The 18,390-nt window shown below is 52.1% G+C and overlaps 1 protein-coding gene across 2 annotated transcripts in view; it reads left to right on the forward strand.

Moving 5' to 3' along the window:
• The window catches only part of WFDC1 (WAP four-disulfide core domain 1), a 32,387-nt gene extending 17,226 nt beyond the window's left edge, over nucleotides 1-15,161 (forward strand). The window contains exons 3-7 of one of the 2 annotated variants that reach the window (XM_024735692.1): nucleotides 1,537-1,620; nucleotides 2,737-2,877; nucleotides 7,208-7,249; nucleotides 8,342-8,414; nucleotides 15,113-15,161. In XM_024735692.1, coding sequence (XP_024591460.1) covers nucleotides 1,537-1,620; nucleotides 2,737-2,877; nucleotides 7,208-7,249; nucleotides 8,342-8,400 — 326 coding nt within the window. In that variant the 3' untranslated portion in view covers nucleotides 8,401-8,414; nucleotides 15,113-15,161. Of the gene's footprint in view, nucleotides 1-1,536; nucleotides 1,621-2,736; nucleotides 2,878-7,207; nucleotides 7,250-8,341; nucleotides 8,415-10,135; nucleotides 10,569-15,112 lie in introns of those variants that run through there. The other variant, XM_024735691.1, reaches the window with a different exon arrangement.
• The last annotated feature ends 3,229 nt before the right edge of the window (nucleotides 15,162-18,390 follow it).

The following is an 18,390-nucleotide window of genomic DNA, read 5'->3' on the forward strand; positions in this document are numbered from 1 at the left end:
AAACCACACATTTAACATGACTTGAAATGCACCAGGCCCTGTTCTAAGCAGCTTACACACTTCCTTGCAGGCAGCCTGTGGGTTTCCTCCAAAGCAGACCCCGAGATAAGGTCTTGAGTGAGGGGAGTTTATTTAGCAGGTGATTCCAGGAAGTTCTAGTTGGGGAGCAGAGAGGCGAGACCCTGGGCCTCCAAGCCTTTAGGGACTGCATATTGATGGGAGACCTTGGCCAAATTTCAGTATTCCCAAAAGTATAGCAAAATGTGTACATTTCCCTGTACAGGAAAAATTAATACATTTCCTGTTTAGTAAAAAATAACATTGAAAATACATTTTCTAACATTAAGTCCGAGGCAGTGGGGAAAAGGAGGGAAGAACTGGAAGATTGGAAATAGAGGCTCTGGAACCATGTCTCACCCCTCTCGTTTGGAAGTTGTAAACTGCTGGTTCTGCTGTTTCCATTTCCACACTGAGAGCAACCATCTTATAACCATATTGTGCTCCTTTAAAGAAAAAGCTAACTGGTATTTTTACCAATCCCTATCTAGGTACTTTCAAAGGCACTGGACAGCACATCAATGTCTTTATTTTGGAGTCAGACTAAAGCAGGGGTCATAAACGAATGTGATCCCAGACCAGTTTTATTTAATCTCCAAAGTACTTAAAATTTAAAAAAAATTATTTGCCAACATTTAAAACCAAGAGTTTATATTTTTTAAAATATAGACCTAAAGTTTAAAACACACACACAAAAAAACCACCCAGAAGCTCTGGGAACACTGAGAACAGCTGGCCAGAGCTGAGCAGCCGCTGACCCACTGAGGCAGGAACTCTCTCCTGTTGGCCGTGATCCTACCCAGCCTACCGTCCTCCTTTATGTTACCTATCTGTCCCCAGAGGCATTTGGGTTTTCAATCCCTGTTTGGGGTTTTGAAGACCTTCCAGTCTACTACGTGGTCACTCTTCCTGTTAAAAATGTGTTGGTTAGAGAACAGGCCATGATGCTGTAACAAAAAGACCCACAAACTCAGGGGCCCAACCTATTAGACATTTACTTCTCCCTCGGTTAAAAGGCCAGAGTCGACAGGTGGTCCATGACAGGCAGGTGGCCCTGCTCCAGTCACCCAGGGACCCAGGTTCCCTCTGTCTCGTTGCTCCACGTGGTGGCTCCCAGTCTGCCGGAAGCTGGAAAGAGAGAGGGAGGGGAGCCGACAGGTAACCATACCAGTGAAAGCTGGGATGTGGCGTGGTTACTTCTGCTCATATCCAATTGGCCAGAACTCAGTCACATGGCACACCTTGCTGCATGGGAGGCTGGGAAATGTAGTCTCCAGCTTGGCCAGCCAGTGCCTAGCTGAAACTCAGGAGTCCTGTTACTAAAAGGAAGGGATGAACTTTTGCTGGGGAACTGAGTTGTTTCTCCTGCGGGGAGGCTCTGTGTTTCATCATGAGATGTAGGCTCCCCATCCCCAGAGGCTGGGGCATTTCTCAGCTGCCTGAGGAGGGCCTCAATTTAACCATCTATTATCTTGTCAGTTTTAGACTGGCTAGTGCAGCCGAAACCTCGATGGCTTGGGGGCAACGGCTGGCTCCTGGACGGCCCTGAGGAGGCATTGCAAGGTACCTGCAGGGTGATGCCCAACCCGACAGCAGAGCCAGGGTCCCCCCTTCTCAGGTGCCCCCAGAAAACTGAGAACCAGGGTCAGCCTCTGCTCCGGCAGGCTGCCTGTCCTCTAATACCTGGCCCGCTTGGACCCTCCCCACCCCGACACGGAAGGGGGTGGCTGGGGCTTGGCCAGGCTCTCCGAATCTGCAGAACAGTGTGGGGTTTGACTGTCCCTGGCAATGGGGCCTCCTCCCTGGGTGGAGAATTCAGAGGGAGGGGGCTTGGGGTTTTCAGATCCCTCAAGTCACCATAAGGGGTTCACTGTTCCCTGCTGACGAGGCCTCCTTCCGGGGTGGGTGGAGAACAGTTTCTGAAAGGAATGGCAGGCAGGCCCAAGGGCCTGGACCACTGTGAAGATGCGGCTGTGAGGGAGCACCTTTGCGTTTGTGCAGCTGTGCTTGTGACCCTACATACATCCGAGTGCGTGACCGTGTGTGTCAGGGTGTGCGGCTGTGCGTGAAGCCAGCTGGCTGTGCTTGTGGCCGTGTGTCTGAGAACTTGTGCATCCGTGTTTGTGCAGATGTGTGCGGCTGTAGGGGTGTGTGTGTGTGTGTGTGTGTGTGTGTGTGTGTGTGCAGGATTTGTGTGCATGTGAACGTGGGTGTGGATATGGCTGTGTGTGTGTATACGTGTGTTAGGACTTGTGGGACGGCGAAAATGTGGGTATGTGATGTGTGTGTATAGGATTTTGGTGGGTAAACATGTATGTACGTGTGATTATAAGCACGAGCATATGTGTTTCATTGTGTGGGGATGAACATACATGTAGTGGGGTGGCCAAAAAGTTCACTCGGTTTTAAGTAAAAATTGACGTTTTTCATTTTCACAAAGAACTTTTCTTGAGCAACGCATTCGCTAACCGAACGAACTTTTTGGCCAACCCGATATGCATGTCACGATGCATGCATGCGAGGGCATGTTTGGGATCATGTGACTCTGGGCTGCCCCCGTGTGCATGTGTGTGTGCAGAGACCCCAGGCACAGCGTGGAATCTGGGGTGCCGATGAGAGGCGGCCCCTCTGCCCCCATGGGGGCCACCCCTGAGCCCCCCGCGTGTGTGTCCCCCACAGCAGAGGCCTGCAGCACCACAGAGGACGGGGCCGAGCCACTCCTCTGCCCCTCAGGCTATGAGTGCCACATCCTGAGCCCAGGTGACCTGGCTGAGGGCATCCCCAACAGCGGGCAGTGTGTCAAGCAGCGCCGGCCGGCAGGTGAGTGTGGACACCGAGCCCCACCCCACTCTTCCCGGAACCCCCCACGGGAGACCCGTCCCAAAGGAAGCCCCAGCCCCTGAGCCTGGCCACACCCTCCTCCTGTCCCCTCTCTGCCCTGCTCCTCTGCACCTTCTCCCTCCTCATCTGAGTAGGATGCGGGCAAACCCCAGCTCGGCCACCTCCTGCCTGGCTGATCTTGGGGTCAGTTGTTTCAAATCTCTGAGCCTCGGTTTTCTTATCTGTAAAATGGGGCCACTTCATGCTGGGTTATGGGGATTAATTGAAATCATACGTGTGATGCCAGAGCAGAGACTAAAGGTGCTCAGTAAAAGTTGGATAATTTGTATCTATCTATCCATTTTAAACTGCACAGAATTTGAATAGTCTGAGAACCCTTAACTTCTCTCTGCTAGGACTGTTCAGTGTGACTTCATTAGTATTCGTCTTTGGAGACAAGGCAATAAATAGTTCAGTGAAGGGCATGAATAGTGTGGCTTTAGTTTGCATACTTTTCCCCAGGGGGGCAAGGACGGCAGAGGAGGGGCTGCTGAGGGTACCTAAAAGCCACTCCTGCCTCATGCAAGGTGTAAGGTGGAGAGGTTAGGCATGGAATTTGCCAGAAATGTGTGGCGAACGAAGAATTGGGAACTTCAGGGAGATGGAGGGTAACCACGTCAAAGTTGAGCTTATTGGAACTTTGAGACCATACCCTCCAGGGCCCACATACCCACTTTAACATCTCTTAGTCCTAATAGCTGAGGATAGCACCTTGGTCAAAATCGAGGATAATCACAGCGACCTTACTGGCCCAAAGAACCCGTCACATGCGTTATCTGCCAGAGCATTTCTTTTTCCTCACTGGAGAATTTATTTCTCTGAGGTGTTTCAAGAAAGACATAGATGTTAAATCTGTTACGCATTTAGCAAGTAATAAAATTATGAGACATGGAACTGTCTCAGGAATCCTGGTTCCTGGAATTCTGAGCTTTGAAAAGAATTACTTATAAAAGGATCGGAACCAACCAGGAATCTGAGATTTCTCCTACGTTCCACTTGCTATTTAGGGTTTTGAGTAGGTTCTCCAGCCAGACAGCCAGGGTTCCAGTGGCCACTTGGCCCCTTGCTGCTGTGTGTGGCAAATCGCCCAACCTTTTCAGGCCTCGCTTTCCTTATCTGTAAACAGGGCTAATAGTAGTTAAGCTACTTCATGGACTCTTTGAGGAGCCAGTGAGTTAATCCATGTAAATAAACCACGTCTGTAGTTTCTGAAGCACAGAACCGAATCCCTTCTGTTGGCACGACTGCTGTCTGTAGACACCACAGTGGACGGAGTACACAGGTGGACTGGATACGCAGTCCTTCGGACATACAACCCCAAGAACAGGCCAGCCTGTAGGAACCTGCTGGAAAGAGCAGCTTTTTCCAAAAGAGCTGGGGACGGTGGGGGTTAGTCAGGAGTCCTCTGAACCGAAATGTCATTTTTATAACTGGAAAGGCCTGGAATTACGTGGCCTTTCTCATCTCCTGATCTCACTCATTCGGTTATATGACCTCCAAGACCAGAGTAAGCCAGACAGGTTCAAACCGGTTCTCGAGGGACCAAACCAGTTCAAAAAGGACCCACTTCAAGGGTGGAGATAAACAAAGAGACAGTCAGGTGGCTTTACCGATGACACCCGGGGTTGATTGAGGCCCTTGTGGGCGCTCCCCTAAGCTTCAGTGCGAGCCTGCAAAGGCAGAAGTATGACCAGGAGCAGTGTCGAGTGTGATTAAGACTGCAGGCCCTGAAATGGGTTCAAATGCTGCGGCGTTCTTCCTGGGTGACCTTGGGCAGCTAAGCTAAGCTTTCGTAGCCTCAGTTTCTTCATCTGTAAAATGGAGCAGTGACGATCACGATAGCAATTGCTTCTTGGGGTAGTGATGAAGCTTGAATGAGAGAACACTTATAAAGTGCTTAGGGCAGCGCCCGACACATAGCAGGTCCCCAGCCAATGTGCGCAGCCGTCACCTGTCTTCCGGAAGAGGGAGGGCTGGAGATCAGAGACGTGCCCAGACAATGCATACACCTAACAGGGAGCAGAGTGAGAATTCCAAGCCTGGCCACCTGCTCCAAAGCCCATGGGTGTGTGTCCTCCCCCACCCACAGGAATGATCGGAGCCTTCTAGATAGAAATGTAATTGAAATTTCCCCTAGCCTTGTCCCCAGAGGGCTGTCACTTAGCAGTAATTATTGGTAATTGTACAGGAGTTTGGAAACATCTTAAATTCCAACAACTTCCCTTGGAGCAACGGTCTCTGGGAATAGAGGAGCACTCTTGTCCCAGGGTAACCAAACAAGAAGCCTCAGATTTTAAGTGTTTTAAAAACTGCATATTTGAGGTCATTTCTTTTCTTAATTTTTTAAACTTTTTTGTTTGCGTTGGGTCTTCGTAGTGGTGCACGGGCTTCTCATTGCAGTGGCTTCTCTTGTTGTAGAGCACGGGCTCTAGGCGCGTGGGCTTCAGTAGTTGTGGCGCGTGGGCTCAGTCGTTGTGGCTCGCGGGCTCTAGAGCACGGGCTCAGTAGTTGTGGCGCATGGGCTTAGGTGCTCCACGGCATGTGGGATCTTCCCAGATCAGAGCTCGAACACGGGTTCCCTGCATTGGCAGGCAGGTTCTTAAGCACTGCGCCACCAGGGAAGAACTGAAGTAATTTCTGACTTACAGAAAAGCGGCAAGGAGAGTCTCTTGGAGCCTCCACCCTAATTCATCAATTGTTAAATACTCTTTCCTTTATCGTGCTCTCTCTGCCTCTCCCCCAACCCTGCACTCTCTCTATATAGAAATCCACATAGTTACTTTTGGGGACTATCTGAGAATAAGTTACAGATCTCCTGCCCATGCCTAAGATGCAGGTCTCTGCTGAGAGCTGGCTGCTACAGGGGGCCAAGGACCACTCTGAGTTCAGCCTAGACCCTGACGTCTGAGGAGTTGATGTCTTTCTTGAGAGGAAAATGAACATCAACACAAGCAGTAATCTGATTTCTCAGAGAGCAGGGTCGCGGTCCTCAGTGCATCTTTTTATTTTATTTTATTTTACTTTATTGAAGTATAATTGATTTCCAATGTCACGTTAGTTTCAGGCGTACAACACAGTGATTCAGATACACACACACATATATATATCTGTTCCTTTTCAGGTTGTTTTCCCTTAGAGGTTATTACGAAATATTGAGTAGGGTTCCCTGTGCTATACAATAGGTCCTGGTTGGTTATCTGTTTTATACATAGTCGTGTGTACATGTCAGTCCCAACCTCCTAATTTATCCCCACCTCGTGCATCTTCTGAGTGGGTTCCATGCTGTTCCGATACTGACCATCCAAGACTGAGATGTGGGAGACGAGCCCCCCCACCCCCGACTCTTCCCTCTGACAAAGTGACTTCCCTGGACGCTGCCTGCGAAGGCTAACGGGGTGGCACAGCCCAGAGCAGGGGCTCAAATGCGTAGGTTTATTTTGTAAAAGTGACACCTCTGGTAAACACACCTGGTGTGAGGAAGGGGTCCGGCTCCGCACAGACCACCATCTCCTGCCCATGGCATCAGGGGCCATAATTCACCCCCAGGGAGAAGGGAGGAGCAGGAATGTTTCGGAGAGCCTCCGGCCCGGAAGAATTTTGCCATTTGCTCCGGAAAATAGCCGTAAATGGAAAAATCGTGGTAAATAGTAGTGGTTGAGCTTGCTGATAAGCTCCCTGCCCGAGGGTGTGGGTCAGCCGTTGGTTCTGTCGCCTTGTACAGTAAACGTCACTGCTGGTCCTGGACACCCTGATGATAGGATAGCCACAGAAGAGAAGGAAACAAAACGCCCCTGAGTACATAAAGATGATTTTGATTGAGCTATGATCGGCATAGAATATTAGTTTCAAGTGCACAAATGCGATTTATTAACCTTACAGCCGTCAGATGAGGCCGAAGCACAGAGGGGGAGGGGGGCGTTTACCGATAGACGCGTTGCCAAGTGAAGCGTCTGCGTGATCTGGCCAGACTTCTCCACTCTCCCACGTGAAATCTCCCCAACTCCCACCAGAAAATGTTTTACTGCTGTGACAGGGCTGGGGCTGAGGAAGGAGGTGGTTGATGACAATCAACAGTGGGAATTGGGTCGTTCTGCTTCTGCATTTAATCGGCCGCGGTGTCACACGCCACTGTAGCTTCTGGAAAATTCCACCGGACACCTGTGAGAGAATGAGAGTGGAAAACACAAATAATTTCTTAGCATTGTTGTGAAAATAGTTTTGGCCTTATAAACTCCCCGAAAGGAGTTTAATCCTCTCACTTCTTTTCCAGACGGGCGATTCTTACGACACAAATTTTACAAAGAATATCCAGGTAAGAGAAGAACCGCTCTTACTTTGCGGAGGGTACTTAAAAGGGCAGTGGGCATTTCTGGGGTGAAGAAAAGAAACCCAACGGACTGTTCTGAGAACTACAGTTTGAAGCTGCTATGAAGGAAAATGACTGTATTCTCCGTGGTTGATTTTATGCTGTCAGATGGCATGTTGGGGGTAAGGTGCTAGGATGCCAAGATGCTTCTGTTGTGAAAAATCTCTCCCCTAGCCTGTGTGGTCCTCCACGTGGGCAGGAGCCATTCCAGGCTGCAGGCTGGGACTGAGGCAGCAGCTCAGGGATGGCTCATAGCGGACAAAATGGGAATTAGATTGGGAAATAAGGTAGAAGCCCTGTTGTCTGATGGTGGGCAAGAGGGGCTTACAGCAAACACAGCTTCACGCTAAACATCAGAACCTGGGACTAGACGTGCAAAAGTTCCTCCTACTTTCATTGAGGGAATTAGAAAATATGGTTGACACCATCCCTTCAGCCAGTCATCCATCCAGCTATCCATCCATCCATCCATTCTTCCAGTCATCCACCATATCTTTTTAAAGAATTGACAGTACACAGGGCTTCCCTGGTGGCGCAGTGGGTGAGAGTCCACCTGCCGATGCAGGGGACGCGGGTTCGTGCCCTGGTCCGGGAAGATCCCACTTGCTGCGAGCGGCTGGGCCCGTGAGCCATGGCCGCTGAGCCTGCGCGTCCGGAGCCTGTGCTCCGCAACGGGAGAGGCCGCGACAGTGAGAGGCCCGCGTACCGCAAAAAAAAAAAAAGAATAAGAAATAGCGGGCAGAGGGACAGCAGATGTGGAAATCCTGAGGTAGAGTGAACTTGGCCATCACAGCAGCCGGAGTGCGCCGTGAGCACGGGACTGGGGGAGGGGGGAAATGGCAGGAGTTGAGGGCAGACCACACGGGCTGGGGGAGCAGCTGCAGGTGGGGACTGGGGGACCTCTTTGGGGGAGGAGAGGGGGCAGGGCCAGGGCGCCGGGCCAGGCTGAGGTGTTTGGACTTGGTTTGGCTGGTGAGCCGTGAGCATCTGAGCAGGAATCCACAGACCTTCCCTGACACAGCCCACTTCTTTTCACAGAGGGTGCCTCCAAAAATGTGGCAGAGCACGGGAAAGGACGGCCGAAGCACTTCCAATAAAGCAACAGCAGCGGGTAAGTGGGAGGCGGGATGGGTCAGTGACAGCAGGTGGCTTTGGGCAGCCGGGTGTCCAAGGTAGCTTTCATCACGAAGTTGAACAGTGGGAGGGCAAGAGTAGGGCTTTACCTACGGGTAGAATTTGAAAATTCCCTTATAATTTCAAAGTGAACATGTGAGAGCTCTGGGCCTGCTCAGAAATGGAAGTTTCTATAGCCCGTGGCCCTACATCCAAGGACCAGACTGGATTGTAACTTACACGTTCCTTTGCCTTCATGCCTCTGTGAACAGACAGATGAGCCCTCCTCTGTCCCATGAAGTTGGTCCCTCTGTCTCCCTCCCTCTGCCACGCGGTGCTATCCGGGGCCAACTCTCAGGCACGAACCGGGTGCCGAGAGGTTCAGCAGTCGTTTGTGGAAATCTCCAGCGTGCAGGCGTGGTGCTGGGGGGACGCCGTGGATAAATCAGGGCTCCTGCTCTTGGGGGCTTACATCCTAGTAGGAGACTAAACTGGGCAACCAGTAAACCAGCAAGAAAGGCCCAGACTGCAATAGTGTCGTGAAGGAAGCTGGACAGACAGGTGATGTGATGCGGGGTAGCCAGGCGAGGAGGGCGCTGCTTCAGGTCGGGGCCAGGAAGGAAGGCCGCTGTGAGCAGAGGCATGATATCTGAGCCAAGATCGGACACGGGCACCCAGGCAGGTGGAGCGGGAAGGGCAGAGGTCCCGAGGCAGGAAAGATCTTGCTTTGAGGAACCCCAGGGAGGCCACTGGGGTGGGAACAGAATGATGGTGGGGAAGGCTGGCATCAGAGGTGACCAGGTAAGGAAGGCACAGGCTCTGCTCTCAGATGCTCTTCAAGGTGAGATGCAGGTGGATGCAAAGGTCCAGGGGTTTTGGCCAGGAAAACCTGAACACCCACCCAGCGCTGTGATAGCTAAAGTCTATGCATGGTAAACAAAAGCCCTTGAAAGGGGATGACTCCCCCACCCACCGCAGCGCCCTTGAAAGGCGAACATCAGGTTTGAGATTCAGAATACTCAGGTGTGAGTCCTGCAGGAAAATCTAGAGTCCATGGGGATTGATGCCAACACATCTATTACCTGCTGATGACAGGAACAGTTCTTGGAGTGGGTCTGACCCACCTGAGTCTGTGAACCTTACACAGGGACGTGCTGGGGCCAGTGGGAAAGAAAGGGACAGTGAGAGATGATTTGGGATGGCTCTTAAGAACCAGCCGGCCAGAACTGGGTTCAAATTCCTGCTCCACCACAAGGTGACCTTAGGCAAATGGCTTCCACTCTCCAAGCCTCAGTCTCCTCATCTGTAAAATGGGAGTGTTGGGGAGGGATGCGTTAGGAACTAAGTAAGATAGGAGGGGAGACAAGATGGCGGCGGCAGAGGACACAGAGCCCACTCCCCCGATGAATGCATCAAAAATATATCTCCACGTGGAGCACCGCTCACTGAAAACAAACTGGAAACTGGCAAAAAGATTCTCGTGCAACCAAGGTTGTAAGAAAGATCCACACGGAATCAGGTAGGAAGGGAAGAGGAAGATGGAACCTAGAGAGACTTAGCGGTGAGTTAAGAATTTAGTCTTAGAGGAAACTGGCGTCTTTCCAGTGTTTCTGGTGGGTGTGGAGGAAGTAAATGACACACACTTTTGACCCCATGTTCTTGGGTTCATATGAACCCAAGCAGTGGTTCATATTCATTCCCTCTTTGCTTCCCTTGCAGCCAACCTGGAAGAACATTCCTCCACTTTCTGCTAAGCCTCAGAAACCGTTGGGTAAAAAATGATTTGACCCCCAGAGGTCATGCCCAGCTCAACAGAGCATGACCCCAGAGATGCTTGGAGACAGGACCCCTGGCTCTCATCCCCTGGGTGGCCCCACCTGGCAGGGTGACTTCGTGGGAGCCACTCGCCTGTTCCGGGTCCCTGTTTTATTGTCCTGGAAAGGAGGCCCACCTAGCAGTCCCCTTGACCTTGCAGCTCCCCAGATCTACCGTGGGAAGTCACTGCCTCTGTGAGCTGTATGAAGCCCCTTTCTAAGACAGACGTCAGTGTCTTGGCTGGTACAGATGTCTTCCAGGTTTGACTCTTGGAGGCATTACCCATCCCAAATGTCCTCAAGATACGTTTGCTCGTCATAAAATGGAAATGAACCTACTCTCGCGTGATTCATAGTGCTGACCACCTGATGGTCTTAAATCGGACGTGCTGAAGGCGTAGAGTCCTGGGGGTGGGAGGTGGACGGGTGTGACTGGGATGAGGGTTCAGCTCAGCTCTGCTTCTGGACCCCCGCACTGTCTGGGCCACACGTGTACCGTGTCAGTGTGGGTCCCTCTGAAGCAGAGGGAGGAGGATTTGATTCATTAGGAAGGTTCCTGGGAAGAACTAGCAGAGGGGTGGGGCAGTGGGACCGGAAGAGAAGAGGTCCTACCAGGTGATGTAAGACGGTCCTGAGGCGAGATCCCCTGGGATCTCAGAGGCGGCCTGTGTCCCACCAGGACCAGCTCCAGGGGCGGCACCAATACAGGTGCTCACAAGGGCCCCGTGCTTGGTTTAACAGAGTTGAACAAGGGGCCCGCGTGTTCATTTTGCAAATGATGTAAGTGGGTTTGAGTCCCACTGTGGCGCTGGCCCCTTCAGAAGGCAAAGGAGCCGAGCCCCGCTCAGCGGTGGGGTGAGGGCTGTCCCTTGGAGGAGCGGTTGTCAATTCCAGGGGCAGCCCACCCCCTGCCAGGGAGGGGACCCAAGAGGACATGGGCAGAGCCCTGGGGGCATCTGTTACACAATCCAAACGGACACACACATCCACCGGCTTTTGGGGGAAATGATTCAATCCATTGGGCATGTAACACAGCCCCATTGGTGACTGACAGGGATCGATGATCAATCATTTGGCAGGGCTTGACCTTTCAAATTCCAAGATGGGCTTGTGCGGAGACTCCTGAGTGCCCGTATTTTAAAAACAAGCATGTCTCCTCACCCCTGCCCCGCCCCTCACGGTCCTCCCCTGGCCCACACATCCACACTTTTTCTCCAAATACCATCCAGACTCTCTTGGAAAACACGCCAAGTCCAGTTTAAAGTGGAGATCGATGACCGATGGGCCTTTTTTTTTTTTTTTGGTCGTTTCTGAGCATCCGTGCATTCACATTGCTCAGGAGTTATTCTGATGGTTGCTTTGTTTTTGTGTATGGAACATGTGAGAGAAAAACAGTCAAGCGATTCATGTCAAAGTTGTGCAAAGTGTGCCTTTGTCACACTGGCTGGGGGAGGTTTTGACCTTCCCGTTGATGGAAAAGGAAGACGCCTTTATCCAAGAATGGCAGGTCCGACCAGAGACAAATCTGGTTTCCATCTCAGATGCTGAGGTTTATGTCAATCCATCCCAGGCATGTTGTGGAATTTATACACGTGATTTCAGGGGTCACAGCGTGGGTCACCCATGAAATCCCCAGCGCCCCATCTGTCTGTGCTGGAGGGTCCATCTCACTAGTTTGGATGGGACCTGAGCCTGCAGTTGGCTGAAGCTCCCTCCCGGGGAGGTGGCAGGGATGAACAGCCAGACCATCAGGGCCGAGGACCAGAGGTCTAAGGGACTGTCCCCTTCATGGCTGGCCATACGTGGCAGGGGTAAACAATTACAACCAGCAGAGACTTGGGTGTCAGAAATCTGAAAGGACTCACCCAAAGTCACACAGCCCGGAAGTGGTCTGGATTCCAAACTGGTCTGACCTGCTCACAGCTCAGGCTCCAGAGACCCATCAAGCACATTCCCTCCAGCCGTGGAGGCCCAGAAGGGGACACTGCTGCTGTACGGATCTGCAGAGGGCCCTGGGGACAGGGCGGAGCTCACCCCCACTTCTGGGGGGCTGTCCACTAGATGGGGTGGAGAGAGTAGAGGCTGGTCAACCTGGGTTCTGATTCTGGGCAAGGCACTTCCCCTCGCTGAGCCTCAGTTTCTTCCTCTGTGAAATGGGTATGATAAGGGTAACTGCCTTTCAGAGTTGCCGGGTAGGATTATGACAGATGGTGTATAGAGAGCAGTCAGCGGGTATGGTTATCATTCTTTATTATTATTACCTTGGCCCAAGAGTCCTTGGCCCCCAGCTGAGTGCCTCTGTTTAAGCCCAAATACCGAGACTCTAATTATCTCACTTCATCCATCAGTAAGTTTCATTGGTGCATTTCCCTTAGGTTCAGGGTAATTAATTAACTTTCCCAGTCACTCATCGGGTACTCATTCACTCATTCATACATTCCATCTATCAAGAAATATTTACCAAGCACGAACCACCTTTTCTTGGCGATTGCAAGATGCGCGTTTTTTTTCACCTTTCCACGTCCCTGAAGCTGGGAAGCGTGCTAGTCGTGACCACCAGGCGTCATTGCCTGCATGTGAGCACATTTAAACATGCAGGTTGGGTGTAAGCAACCCGGTGGAAACTTCCAGGAAAAACCAAGGAACCGCCTTCTGGGAAATCCTGCGTCATCAGAATCTTGGGGATTCAGAGGCCACGTTGGCAGAAAAACTCGGACCCTGCCAACTCTTGACTGGAAAAGTGATTCGGAAAGGTTGGATCCAAGCATGATGACCTTCTAGGAAAGACCTTATCCCATTTATGTCACTTAACATTTTCTTTCTGATGGATGCACAAGAATGAGGCATGATTAAAATCTATGTCTAAATAAATCTGAAAGAGGTCTTTACTAAGTTTACAATAGAAAGGTGAAAGCATCATAGCAGCTTAGTTGGCAGTGCCTTTTATCTTTTAATTATATATAATGTTCTGCTTGGGTTATTATGATATATGCTGCCTGTCTTAGTTTCCATCTGAGACACAGAGGTGAACAGCACAGAAACGGTCCCTGCCTGCATGGCGTTTATGGTCTAGTGGGAATTGGAACCGCCGCCTCCTGACTCCAGGGCTCTGCCCCTCCATCACGCAGCCCCAGGGGTGGGCTTGCAAGCCCCCTTCCTGGTGGAACCTCCACCCTGCCCTCACCGGCTTTCCCCCTTATGTCCCTGCCCTGGGTCCTCATTCTGGAGGAAGACACACAGATGAATGGGTGATTGCAGGCACTGGGGTATGTACCCGGAGCTCAGCTGTATTTCTTGGCTTTGAGGCCAGAGCACCGTCCCCTTGGGAGCTGGCACAGCCCTTCCTTGGACTTGATTGATTTGGAAACGAGGTGACAGGGCTGCTCACCTGAGCTAAAGTGTGAGCAGAGGTCCTGTTGTCCAGGACGTAAGAGACCTCTGGACTTGGAGCCGGGTTCCAGTGGTGGTCGCAGCTGTGTGCCCCTGGACACAGAGCTTAGCCTCTCTGTGACTCAGTTTCTACCACGATGGAACGGGATGACGCCTGCCATACCTGCTGCAGGATGAAGGAGATGAGAGTTGTGAAAACAGGTGGGAAACCCGGAAAGGCCTGTCCTGGGTCCTCAGGGTGAAGAGGCAGAAGGAAGGCAGACAGTGCACTGGACCGGGGTTGAAGGACCCTCAGGGGCTAGAGGTCCGCTGTGCTGCTGGCAATGACAGGATCCCGGCCGAGCAGCTGCGGCGAAGAGGGCTGCCAGGAGAGACAGGAGGAGTGGATGGGGGCACTGCTTTGGTGCTAGGCTGATGGGGTTCAAGTCCCGGCCCTGCCACTCGCTGGTGTGCGATCTTGCACAAGTTAGTCACTGTGCCTCGGTTTACCCATCTGCAAAAGGGGGTGATGATACTCCGGGCTGTGATGTGAAGTAGAAGTGTTGAAATGTGTGCAGTTCTCAGAACAGTGTCTGGCTCGTAGCTCGGCTTCTATAAGCGATCGCTGCTACTGTTGTTCTCGTCCCTGAGGCAGAAGTGAGCGGCCACACCTTGGGAGGACAGGACCACACCTGGGCTTCAGGGACAGCGGGAACCAGGGATGGAGTCCCCCTTGTCTCTCTATTTTCTCTGGGCAGAGCCACTGTCTCCTCGGGACATGAGAGTAGCCCCAGGCAGCCCTAGAGCTCCATCCAGCGCAGGCTCCCCGTGAATGGGATGCCTCCCCTGTGACACCCTGGGGAAGGCACCCACATCTGGGCCCATCGACTGAGGCCATGGGAAGCAGGGAGGAAGAACCGGCAGGTCCGCCATCAGCAATGGCCATGGGGGTGAGGGTGGGGATGCCGAGCCAGGAGGGGGCCCCAGGAAAACGCGCACGTGGGGCTGGGCAGGCAGTCTCCTAGATTCCACCTCTCCTTCCACAGGGGAGGGCAGCAAAGACCGCACAGTGTCCCGTGACTTGCCAAAGGTCACACACAGCCAGGCAGCCATGGGGGACAGTCAGTTCTTACAGAGATCTCCCTCCGCTTAGCCCTTGCCCTGTATTATTTCACTGCTCTCGTGGTAACCTTAACATTGTCGCCAGCACCTTCTGAGAGCCGACCACGTGCCAGGCGCCTCTGGAAGCCCTTTACAGAAACCAACCGCTCATCTGAGTTCTTCTAACCCATGAGGAAGAGACTCTTGACACCCATTTTACAGATGAGGGAAACTGAGGCATGGAGAAATAGTCACTTAGCAAGGATCACAGAGCCAGTAAATGGCAGAGTGAAGATACAGACCCAAGTAAACTAATACCGGATCTGACTCCTTGGGAGGTTCGACCTTTGTCTTTTTTTTTTAAATCAGCGAGAAAAAGCCTTTAATTTGTGTGGTTTAATAACACATCTAGGGACTTCCCTGGTGGCGCAGTGGTTAAGAATCCGCCTGCCAGTGCAGGGGATGCAGGTTCTAGCCCTGGTCCAGGAAGATTCCACATGCCGCGGAGCAAATAAGCCCGTTCACCACAACTACTGAGCCTGCGCCCTAGAGCCCGTGAGCCACAACTACTGAAGCCTTTGTGCCTACAGCCTGTGCTCCGCAACAAGAGAAGCCACCGCAGTGAGAAGCCCGCGCACCGCAACGAAGAGTAGCCCCCGCTCTCCGCAACTAGAGAAAGCCCGCGCGCAGCAACGAAGACCCAACACGGCCAAAAATAAAATTAATTAATTAATTAAAAAGAAAAAAATAACACACCTAGGTATTGAGTTTTGGATGAAATAGTTGACTTGATTATGACTTCTTATATCTGCAGCCGTTCAGAGCAGAGAGATGTTACATAGTTATTGTCGGTCTCCCAGGAAGTACACATTATAGGAAGACTTTCTGGAAAAGACTAGGAAGGAAAGAATGCGCCTGCTCTTTTTTTTTTTTTTTGCCATTAGTTGTTGAAGTCAGATTCTATTTCATACTATGGTCATCTACCTGTTTCTATTTTTCTTTTCTGAAAATAATTTTGAAACATTTTTAAGGGACTTCCCTGGCGGTCCAGCGGTTAAGACTCTGCGCTTCCATTGCAGGGGGCGTGGGTTCGATCCCAGGTTGGAGAACTAAGATCCCGCGTGCCACGCAGCGTGGCACCCCCCCAAAAAAATTTAAATTTAAAATAATAGTAAATTCACAGAACATGTGAGGAAAAGTCCAGAGAGGCCCACGTCCCCCATGGTAACACCTTGTGTAACTACAGCACAGTACTGCCACCAGGAAGTTGGCATGGCACCATCCACAGAGCATGCGGGTTTTCTCTGGTTCCACAGAGGAGCCTGGGAGGGGAGAAGCAATTCACCCAGGGTCACCTATCTTGGAACTGCCCATTTTCCGACTCTCCCAGGAAGTGCAAGAGGCCGACCCCACTCCCCCGAATCCCCAGTCTGGAGTTTTCTCTCTTGCCACACACACAAAGCCTCCCATATTGAAGAGACCACAGAGACCACGGCCACGTCTTTGGCTGTCTGGGGACTGTCCCACAGCTGTGGGGGGCTGAGTTGCGGGGGGGATGCCCAGCCTCTGAGAGAGCTGCGTCCCTCCAGAGGGTAAGCAGGGCCCCAGGAAACAGTTGGGCAAGTCAGCCCTGCCTGTTCCAAGGCACCTGAAAAGCAGCTGGACCCTGGGGGCCCTTAGCTGAGGACAGACACCTCAGCCACAGGGACAGCTTTTTCAGAAGAACAAACTTAATTAAACGGTCTCTCTGTCCCTTGGGCTGGCTGACAGCCACAGTCTAACCCCGGGGCCAGTTTCCACCAGAGTTGCCAGGATTAACTATCTTCCCGACCCCAGATCTTTCCGTAGACCATCTCACAGAGATCAGCAAGGCAGTGTCAAGAGAAGGCAGAGGGGCGCCCTTCCAGGGGACATAGTGCCGGACAGACTTTATCTCATGACCCCAGGGAAGGCCTCTGCATGCTTCCACCTGGGAAGAGGCGAGCAGGCCCTCAGGTGAGACGGTGGTGGCACCCAGCTCCAGACAGATTTCTCCCTGTGGGCGCCTGTAGGCTGCTGCCTGAAATTCCACCATCAGTATCATCTGTTGTCCACAGCTTGGAGGTCAGTGGAGAGTGGTTTCCTCTGGAAGAGGGTGGAGGGGGAGACACTGGTGTGTGGGTGATCACAGGCACGGTGGAAAGGGCTAGGATAAAGCTTATGTAGGCTCTGGGCATCTGTGCAGGCTGAGAGGTCAGGGAGGGCTTCCCAGAGGAGGGGCTTCTGAGCTAAGTTCACCAGTAAAAGTTTTCTGTAACTACCATACACATTACCATAAACAACAGAAATGTAGCCTCTCCCAGCTCTGGAGACCAGGGGTCCATGTCAGGGTGTCAGTAGGGTTGGCTCCTTCCAGAGGCTGTCCCATGCCCCTGTCCAGTCTCTGGGGGCGGCCAGTAACCCGTGCCATTCCTCTTCTTACAGACCCATCACTGCAATCTGTCTTCATCATCCCATGGCCTTCCCCTCTGTGTCTGTGTGTCCCGGATTTCCCTCTCCTTTGGTTTGTAAGGACACTTATTGGATTTAGGACCCACCCTAAACCCAAGACCATCTCATCTCAAATCCTTAATAAGGGCACATACACAGGTTCTGGAGTTCGGATGTGGACACAACTTTTTGGGGGGACACAGTTCAACCCACTCAGGAGCAAGTTAACTAACTTAGACTGGGGGAGAAGAGGAAAGGCATTCCAGGCAGAGGGAACGGTATGTGCAGAGGCACAGCTGGGCATGGCTGGAGAAGGGGGGCACTCTGGGACTGGGAGGATGCGGGCTAGAAAGTTAAGCAGGTGCCAGCCAGTTCACGTCTTGAGTTTGAACTTGACCGTGAAAACAATGGGAAGCCACTGAAGGTTTTACCTGGGTTATGATCTTGTTTGCTTCTCCCCAAGAAGGCCAGTCTTACGATCTGCGTTTACAGATGAAAACACTGAGGTTCAGAGAGGTGAAGTCATTTGCCCAAGGGCAGACCATCAGGAAAATGGCAGAGGCAGGATTTGAACTCAGGCCTCATCTAACTCCATAAGTGGGAAGACAAATGCAGCAGGGATCTGTGTCCGTGGAAGGCTACTCAGGAAGGAAGAAAGGAACGGAAGTGAGATCAGGTGCCAGGATCACTGCCCCACCTGACAACGGTTCTCTAATGTTGGGCCTGGGGGTTGCCATGTTGATGCTCTGAGACCAGCCTCCTTGGCCACACCTGATTGGTGGAGAAACAGGTCACGTGACTCAAGCTAAGCCTGTCAGATTCCTCCCCCCCAATGCTCTTTTTGAGTCTTTTTGACGCCGGGAGGTAGCATGGCCGTGACTAGGAGCCTAGCTCAGGAGCCTCCGCTCAACAGCGTGGCCTCAGGTAACTTCTCCAACCCCTTGATGCTTCAGTTCCTTCTTTGGAAGTCGGAAGGATGAAAGCAGCATCTCCCTGCATGGCTGCTGTGGGATTACAGGAAATCCTGGTGGTGAAGCTTTCTGCCCGACACCTGGCACACAGAAAATGCTGGGCACGCATCAGCGGGCTCTGCTAGTAGTATGGACAGGGGGGTGGGACTCGGGGCTGTACGGAGGCCACCTCCTGCCTTGTCCCCGAGGAAGGCGGACGGAAAGGGGAGAGAGAGAGAGAGAAGCCAGCAGGACTTGCTTCCAACTGATA

Source organism: Neophocaena asiaeorientalis, unplaced genomic scaffold, assembly GCF_003031525.2.
Source record: "Neophocaena asiaeorientalis asiaeorientalis breed wild unplaced genomic scaffold, Neophocaena_asiaeorientalis_V1.1 scaffold40, whole genome shotgun sequence".
In the NCBI taxonomy this organism is placed as follows: domain Eukaryota; kingdom Metazoa; phylum Chordata; class Mammalia; order Artiodactyla; family Phocoenidae; genus Neophocaena; species Neophocaena asiaeorientalis.